At 38.7% G+C, this 9,461-nt stretch overlaps 1 protein-coding gene across 1 annotated transcript in view; it reads left to right on the top strand.

The window, feature by feature from the left end:
- The window catches only part of pclob (piccolo presynaptic cytomatrix protein b), a 60,191-nt gene that overhangs the window by 41,074 nt on the left and 9,656 nt on the right, over positions 1 to 9,461 (top strand). Inside the window, exons 20-30 of the mRNA XM_020613755.1 lie at positions 3,349 to 3,431; positions 3,548 to 3,623; positions 3,718 to 3,843; positions 5,159 to 5,267; positions 5,485 to 5,552; positions 5,652 to 5,890; positions 6,303 to 6,350; positions 6,455 to 6,585; positions 7,544 to 7,570; positions 8,012 to 8,105; positions 8,971 to 9,042. Coding sequence (XP_020469411.1) covers positions 3,349 to 3,431; positions 3,548 to 3,623; positions 3,718 to 3,843; positions 5,159 to 5,267; positions 5,485 to 5,552; positions 5,652 to 5,890; positions 6,303 to 6,350; positions 6,455 to 6,585; positions 7,544 to 7,570; positions 8,012 to 8,105; positions 8,971 to 9,042 — 1,073 coding nt within the window. The remainder of the gene's footprint in view (positions 1 to 3,348; positions 3,432 to 3,547; positions 3,624 to 3,717; positions 3,844 to 5,158; positions 5,268 to 5,484; positions 5,553 to 5,651; positions 5,891 to 6,302; positions 6,351 to 6,454; positions 6,586 to 7,543; positions 7,571 to 8,011; positions 8,106 to 8,970; positions 9,043 to 9,461) is intronic.

The following is a 9,461-nucleotide window of genomic DNA, read 5'->3' as shown; positions in this document are numbered from 1 at the left end:
AAGAGTTTAAAATTTATTGAAAATTTGAGTAATACACATTTTACAGTCGCTCTAAATCTACAGCGGGTGTATCCAGTGATGGTGGATATAGTTGTTTAAAATTCCCTCCCATAAACATTAAAATGTAATCTTCTTCCCATATGTGAAGTGGCTCATAAACATAAATCATAAAACATAAAAAACATATACATGACCTATACTTATATTTCCAAATGTTTCCAGATGTTTGGTTACTGAAATTTAGAATGTTCCACATGTGGTGTAGACTAGCAGAAAGCTGTACATGAAGGTATGACAAAAGGTGTCTAGGGATTATTTTCCCAGCCCTTCCCCACCAGTCTGCAGAGCAAAATATATAACTCACCTCAGAAAGACATACAGTATTTACTTTTCTAAGGCACCCTTTCAGCTATTTTGGAGAACAACTAGCAGCTATAATTTAAAAGGATTACTGCTGAATCATAGTGTCTAGATTAATCGAGTGTTCTACAGGTGCAGTCAAGACATTCACTTTGTCTGGTTTCTAACTCCTTGCAAGTCAGTAACACAGCTAAACAGTTCTGGGGTGTTTCTGTAAATGTCCACGCATACTGCAGCATAATGATTTTCTCATAAGGACTACTGTGGAGTAATGTGTGCTGTTAAATTCACATTGAGCATCTTATATTATTGTGTTTCCTGTGTGTCTCATTTGGTGTTAACAGTATGCTTTTTAATTTTCTATCTGTATCTGATTTTGCACCCTTGCATGTCATGCACTATATATGTTTTCCATTTCCATTCTAATAAAGTGAATGTTTCCTGCTTGTTGGATGTTGCTGTGGATGTCTCATTGCTGTGTGAGATGTCCATGTTCTTAAGTGACTGACAGCAAATATTGACATGTACTATCTAGTACATCTCTGTAAGTGTGGGATTGGTAGTGTTCCATTAGGTTAGATAACTTTATTTTTGTAAATACTGATATACCAAAAATTTTGTTCATTATTCTTAAGATGTTCTTAGGTAAAGTATGTTATTAATTTAGTAGAAAGAAGTAAACTTACTTCAAAATATGAAGGCTAATGATTTTCCTGATTAGGACTAAGGTTAAGATGGTTTAATCTCATCCACACTGATTATCACATAGGTATTATTCCAATTTATAACAGCAACAAATAATGTCTAGCAAATGTAGCTTTGTCTAAAGAATCACTGCAGTTTACGTCTTGATGAGAATATGATATTTGTCCTGATTCCACATAAAAGTGTTCATCTGCCTTGATTACAGCACTAAGTGTGTCCAGAGATGTTGCCAGAATCTTTCATGAAAGTATCAGACACGGTAGAGTATCTAGTAAAAAAAAAAAAAAAAAACGCTTGCTCACATGGCTCAGTCTTACATTAATTGGTAGATACTCTTTTTCCTAAAATGTATTTGATATGATTTTTATAATGCTTCTGCTTAATTTGTAAACTGTCTGACGGGCTAGTATTGTTAGACACGCAGTACCTTCAAGCATGTATTTTACATTGACTACTGCTTTCAGTGCATGTGCTAAAGTATACCCACAAATCTAGTCTTAGCTCACTTCCAAAAGTTGGTTAGATCACTGAACATATGTTGACACATTTCTGAAAAAAAACAAAACATATCACTTTGTACCCTAGCTGGAGGCCCAAACTGGAATATAGAAGGTGAGACAGCATCCCAGCTCCCATGTAGTTACATAGAGACTGTATATCTCCATGTCGTGCATCATGGTTCTGAATAATCCACGTTCCTGGTTGATTTTGCAAACATCCCAGACTCATTCTGGAATGACCCGCATCTCAGTAGTGTACAATACATGTCATTTAGCAGATGTTTAGTAGTTGACATGTCAGATCCATTCTGGAATGAATCCCATCTTAATGGCACTAGATATGTTTTATGTGTCATATATTGTAGTGACTTCAGTTAAACATCATTCTGGAATGACTTGCACATCAGTGGTTCTGTAAGCATATAAGATCCATTTCCAGTATTCATGTCCATGCACCTTTGCAAAAAAAAAAAAAAAAAGACATGCATATTGTGTGATCATACATAAGTTTTACCACCAAAATCTGTTCAAATTGCTATTCAGTGCGTATTGTATGTTGAGGCATTTTACCCAAATTTATTATAGAATTCTGAAGGTCAGTGATGCCAGTGTTTACTGATTATACATCAGAAAACTAATAAGGACTAGAACTGTTAAATGCTTTCTAATCATGATGTGGGTAACAGGCAGCGTTTACCTTCAGCATAAATGACCATTAGGGTATTCTCTTCATCATTATTGGTCCATCTTCTTCTTGGTGAAATTAGATCACTGATAATGCAGTGAGACATTTGGCAGACTTGTGCGCTTTCTATCATTAGCGACAATCTATTACATTGAGAACCAAAGTGATGACTCAGATTTCTAATGTAGAAAATTCCCTACCAACCTGACTTGTTACCATGGCTTCAGATCATTTTTCCTCATACATTTTGAAGGTTTTCTGAGCCTTGCTCTAATGATGGTCAAATGTGGCACAAGACATCCAATATCTTAGATCAGACGTTACATGTCATGCTTTAAAGGTGTTAGATGTCTGTACAAAGAGCTTTGGAAGGCTTCATAGCACAATGCAAACACAGTCCTTCATAAATGCATTAACATGGTTCAGAAGCACATCATAGAGATATGGTTTTGAACCTATGCCATAAGCTACAGTGGAAGGTAAAGATTTAGATACTGTGTAGATATTTTTCCCCCTTCACCTCTCAGATTACTTTATTAAGACAATATGCAATACATAGAAATGTTTGGAAAATGTGAATATAAATTAATTTATTATTATTATTATTATTATTATTGGAGTAAAATCATGCAATGGGACAACTCCAACTCACAGTGTTTTGGATGAAATGTAATAATACATAACGTTTCATATACAGTATCTATGAAAGAGTGAACAAAAAGAGCCCTCACACAGACAAGGAACACTTCATGCTGTCAAAAACATGCCAAACTTAAAATGCTCTTGCAATTTATTCATTTAGTCTCTTGGATAGGACAATACAGTGTTTATGCTTCTCTGAGGTCACCTATCCACTCAGAACAGATCAGATCAGAGCTTTCCCTGGATTTGACCAAACAGGGACAAACTGCCCCTGTTTGGTCAAATGCAGGAAGTGACAATATATGTGTGATAAACTGATTCCAAAGCTAGACTGCAAAATTAATCTGCATAAGTAGTCATTACCATGGTTAAATTAGAGAGCTGTTAATCTATTAGGGGTAACTAGGTGTGTATTTGTATGTACATGCTTTTAAGCCACTACTTCTCTCTGCCTAGCATACCATCTGAGAAGAGAAGACACTGATTGGTTTGATAAGCCAAGAGAAGGGCAGCTGCAGGGTGGGTCAGACAGGAGACAGGTAAGCTCCAAACTAAAACACATTTAACTTCCTACTATGATGTTTCCATACTGAAAGCTTCAGTATGGAAACCTGAAATGATATCTGTAAAGAAACCTCCTGTAAATTCTTTTCAGACGAAATTGGTCCCCTATGCCTTCCCTCACACTCGCATCAAGCTTAAGAGAGATCTCACAGACACCAGTGTGTCAGGTATAGCAAAAAGGCATCACACAATGATTATGCGTGGGATAATTTTCTATCATTGTTTTGCTAATTAGAATTTGTATGTTTCTTTTACTCTCAGGGAATGGTCTAGGGATCCGTGTGGTAGGTGGGAAGGAGATTCCAGGGAGCCGAGGAGAGATTGGAGCCTACATTGCCAAGGTTATCCCTGGTGGTGTGGCAGAGCAAGCAGGAAGAGTTGCAGAGGGTAAGAGGAGAATAAGAAAAGGAAGCAGCAAAAATCTGGGTTTTTCTGCTTTTGTGGGTGTTTTGTATTTATTTTTATTACTAATATCATTTGGAATGGAAAAATATCCACAAACAAGCATACACTATTCAAAGTAAGATATGGGAGGGCCATTAATTTGATTTGCTTAGTAAGAGAAAGTACATGCCAAGAAAATCTTTTCTGAGCCCTGAGAAATGAATGTTATACTTTCAGATCTTTAAACTATTATTAATTTGAGGGCACTGTAAGATTGCCTGACTCATTGTATTCCAGATGGAGATGTGAAAGGTTGTTGTAGCCTTCTGTGTTGTGATTTGTCATCATGTCTCATTCCCCAGCACTTCACAGCCAAACACAAAAAAATCCTGTCAACTCACCCTCCATAGCACTGGGCTGTGTTAGTCATTGGGCTATATTTAACATAACCATAGACTAAAAATTAGATTTAGGAAGCTCTAAAAGTCTCTGCTCAATTTGTGAGTTATCAGAGGTTTATATGACTGATCTTTTATCGTTTATTGTTTGGACAGAAGACAGCCAGAATATTAATGGTAATCCTTATAGACAAAATTATCTCTATTTTATCTCCTTAATGGTGATTTCACGACCGTGATTCAGCTGTTGCATAAAAGAGAGATTGAAGGGCAGATCTGTATTGTAATGATTTTTATTCACATATAATAAAGTAGGGGAGGATAGGGTGAATTATATACATTAGAAAGAGCAGAGGGAATAATCTAAATGAGTGCTAGCTCATGCAGAATGAAATGGAGTTATTAATTCGAGTCTTTAATGTCACAGCAGCTGGTGAATTGCTTCGTAACCAGAAGTCTAATCTGAAGACAAGTTTTCAGTTGTGTAAGTGAGGCATCCTACTGTACACCCCTGGGCTTGCAGTGGAAGTCTGAGTTTGCTGTGGTCTGATTTTTATATACAGTAAAAACACAAATTACTAAGTGAGATTTGGTGTTTTGTATGACTTCTTTTACCTCTGAAATGCATTTTTTTGTTTGAGTAAAACTTTACTTTCAGTTTGTTGTGCACTGTGTGTTTAATACTATAATGATGCAATGTCAAATTCAACACAAAAAAACTAACAGAAAACAAAATTTTCCACTGGGTGTACTACAAAATGAAGTGTTCCTTTGGCTGTGTTTAGGATGTGTGAGTGTTTAGGATGCACTATCCAGAATGAATCATGTGTACAAATGGAATGAAATGCAAACATATTTCTAGGGAATTGGTAACACCCTTTTGTTACTGAATCTGCTTGCTTAATGTTATCACACCACAGGAATGCAGGTGATGGAGTGGAACAGGGTCCCTCTGACGGGAAAGACTTATGAAGAAGTGCAGTGCATCATGGGCCAGCCATGTGCAGAGGCAGAGCTTTGTGTGAGACTGTGAGTTACATCTGTCATCATTTATCCCTCCATCCCACTGAAACTCCTACATGTTTAGTGGCAATATGTTGACTCTGCACTGATGAACATCTTCTTTCTGCCTCAATGGCCCATCTTTTTATTCCACACCCCTTCATCTGGCAAATATCACGTTGTGACTTATTACTGCTGAGATACACTGGATGGCTATATACATTTCCTGTATGCATCCAAACAGCGACCTTAATATGCTGTCTGACCCTGACCACCCACAAGCCCTGGAGCATCATGTTCAGCTTAAGGCTGGTATGTACTGGTTTGTTGATATGTTTACATGCATGAATGTACGTTTTCTGTGCATGTCTTTCACTAACATTAAACATACATACACATTCATCCTGATAGGTGGACAGCGGTCCCCAGGTGTGGATCCAAAGCAACTGGCTGCAGAGCTGCAGAAGGTGTCCCAGCAGCAGGCTCCTGGTGTGGCTGGTACAGGGGTTGGGCCTGGCAGCTTGGAAGTCCTCTCTGCGCTGGAGCGTTCAGCCCTTCTCCACTCTGGTACTGGATCAGCTGCCTCTAGCGGTGTCCCAAGCCCCGGCCAGCCTGCGTCACCTGCCATAAACAAAAAACAGCGACACAAGGTAGTGGATTTAACTTGTTAGCAAGCTTTCTGCTGGTTAAACATACACCACATAACACCATAGTTTACAGTGTCACTACAAAAAAGGTTATAATGTACAGTCTGTTATCTAATTGTCTAAATTGAAATTGACATTTCTTTTTACCTAAAATAATTGATTAACCTTCAAAAACTTGAGTGTAAGACTTTCCCAGGCAGTTATACCACTCAGATAGTCAAATCTCTCCTGAGGCCTGTAGAGCCAGTGATAAATCTTTACCTGGCTCAAAAGGACAAACAGTTCATTTGTCAGCTGACAATATATACTGAAAGAGAGCCATATTTATTGCAGTTGAATCCCAGGGCAATGGCTGTAGTCTGTGATGAACGTTTCTTAGTGGCTAAAGCCAGGACTTTTTTTTTTTTTCTTTTAGCCAACAGAGGGGATGAAGATGCCCCATCCCATCACTGGAGAAATTCAGGTATAAGGACACACCAGAGCAAAATTTTAACTGTAACAAATTAAAGCTGCAGTCAGCAGTTTGCTTTTTCTCAAGCATCCTCCATGCTGCTCTTTTCCCCTCAGCTCCAGATCAACTATGACAGAAACCTAGGAAACTTGATCGTCCACGTCCTGCAGGCTAGAAACCTGGCACCAAGGGACAACGACGGCTACTCTGACCCTTTTGTCAAGGTCTACCTCTTACCTGGGAGAAGGTCAGCTCTGAGCGTGTTTGAGTGTTCACACTCATGTCTGGTCTGTGTCAGCCTTTCTGCTTCTGTGTCTGTTTTGTTTTCTTTCTCCCTATTTCTTTCTGACTTTGTATTGACTGTGCTGTATGGAATTGACTAACTGTATGAGAGAGAGAGGCATGATGATATGAGGCAGTCATTTGTAGTGTAAATTGATTAAATCTGATTCACTTTCTGTGAATCAATGGATGGGTGTTTTCACATTATAAAAAGCTGTGAAAGGAGATCCTTTGCCTTACTGTTATATTATAATGTATTAAATTACCTGGTCATGGAAAGCCTACTGTACATGTGTGCAAACATACTCTATGCTGAATTCACAATCTCCTCTTACTCTGCCCACTTTTGACTAAAGCGAGTACTTTAGTATTGCCCCCTAGTATCATGGCTTCTTTATCTTATCCCTGTCTGCTCTACCATTTTCTCAATAGCCTCTGAATAACAAAAGAAAGGATCGATATATAGCCTTTTTCTGCACTGTAACAGTATCTGCTCTCAGATAATGACTCCATCAGACCTGATTATGAGATTGTAAGCCTTCTGTAGCCACACTGTATAGGTCAGAAATGTACAGGAGAGCACTTTTGTTCTCCTGCTAATTCATTTGAATAGTATTTTGAAATGTACTTGTCTGACATTAGCAGCAAAGTGCATAGCCACAGAACCCCAGCAACAGCTCAGAATAGTAAATTATTAATTTATCCATGGGCCAGCTGTAATCACTGTGAAATTTTTTGGTCTAATACTTTGCTTGGACACAAAAACAGTGATACACCCTGTGTAGGATATTGATTGCCTCAGCTCTCTCCATCCTTGACTACCTCTTGTTTGAGCTCCCTGGGCTTCTCTGACTGTTTTTTTGTGTTTTTTGCTTTTCTTGTTGTGATATCTGCCCTCCTCTTCCTCTTCTGGACTCCCTCAGCCAAGTCATGGTTGTCCAGAATGCAAGGTAGTGTGGTGCTGATTTTTGCTTTTAGTTGGTGTTATGTTTTATTTTCTGTAAATTATGTCCCCAAAGTGGATTTCCATCCTTTTGTTGTGGCCTTTGCCGTCCGTCCAATTATTTGCTTTATTTCATTTTCATGCAACACACCTATCATTGCTTTTTTTTTTCTTTGCCTCTCACTTTCAACTGTTTTCAGCCTCCATTGCTAATATAATGTGTAATTTTGTAAAAGCATTTTAGTCCAAACGGTCAAAAAAAAAAAAGACATATGAGTTTATTATGATGTGTCCACAGCAGGAAAGTGACCATTTTACAAACATCAGCTCAGTCCACATTTATTGAGTATATCACATTTTGGTGAATGTTTGCCCTAACGTCAGACAGGGACAAGAGTCTTTAAATTATTACTGACAACCAATCGTTCTGACTGTCCTGACTCATCAGTGCTGATAACAAGAGAAGGACCAAGTATGCCCAAAAAACCACAAACCCAGAATGGAATCAGACTGTCATCTACAAGAACATTCATTTGGAGCAGGTACTATGCAGAATAACATCACACAAACACACAAACACACACAAACTGTCACTCTGTCCTGCTTGTGCAGTTACTGTACAGTAGAGTATGTGCAGTGGGCCACTTTGGGGATGTCTTTTACTCTTATTAGGATTCTGTCCTCATGTCTTGTCCCTGAGGCTGCTCTCAGTATCCCTGTGCAACATCTTATCATCACTCCCAAGACTCAACTTAACAGCTATCATTTTTGCTCTTGCACAGTGTCAACACAGACAGCCTAAGTGTGTGTCATTTTGACAAAAAAGAGTGAAAGAAACTTGGTAATCATGTGCCTGTGTGCTCATCTGTTACTGTGCAAGTGCAGTGTACATGAGTGCCTGTATTTATTCTTGGGTACCGTGTGTTGTTATAGACACAGATGCCGACACCATCCAGACAGTAATAACTGTGAGAGAATGAATGCATGGTAGCTTAGTGGTCAGAGATAGAGGGCCTTCTGTGAAGGCTGTGGATTCATCGCCTCCTCTGGGAATGCCTTCTCTTATTCCTTTCTCACTGCCGGCCAGATCAGACTTAAAACTCCTGCTGTGTCACTCATTCACCCACCAAGATAGGTTTCCATCTCCTTACACACATTCCTATATACAAATACACATTCACAAGTACAGTATATAGACATATGACACATATGCATATAATTTTGAATATATCGAATGTGATGAAATGAGCCTTTTAGGTTTGCATTCATTCAAGCACTGCACATACAGTGTGTCTAAGCTGTTTTCTTTCATACTTTCTCCACCCACATATAGCAGACACAGCTATCACAGGCACACTGCTCTTCACACATACATATGCATTCATGATCTCTTCTCTTTCTATTTAGTTAAAGAAAAAGACACTGGAGGTGACGGTGTGGGACTATGACAGATCTTCCTCCAATGACTTCCTTGGAGAAGTGAGTGATTTTGGAATTCGAACCCCATGTCTAAAAATGTCTAACACATTTAGTATTTACCTCATACAAAAGGTTTCAGCTGCTTTAGTTTTTTTTGATAGACTAAGAAACAGTTTTATCCTTATTTCTCTCCTCTCATGAACTCCAAAGTCAAACTTTGCTTCGTGCCTGTAAATCTGTATATTGAGCAATTTTATTTATGTTGTGCTAAATGTAATGTGCATTACAGCTGTTTAGCAAAGTGTTTCAAAACACTTTGCTGTGAACCTTTTTAACCACCTTCATTCAAATTCCTCTCCATCCATCCATCCATCCATTTTCCTCCGCTTATCCGGAACCGGGTCGCAGGGGCAGCAGTCTAAGCAAAGATGCCCAGACTTCCCTCTCTCCAGACACTTCCTCCAGTTCCTCCGGGGGAA

This window comes from Monopterus albus, unplaced genomic scaffold (assembly GCF_001952655.1).
Source record: "Monopterus albus unplaced genomic scaffold, M_albus_1.0 scaffold5.1, whole genome shotgun sequence".
NCBI classification, from domain to species: domain Eukaryota; kingdom Metazoa; phylum Chordata; class Actinopteri; order Synbranchiformes; family Synbranchidae; genus Monopterus; species Monopterus albus.
The sequence above is the reverse complement of the archived record's forward strand: the minus strand, read 5'-3'. Positions and strand labels throughout refer to the sequence as shown.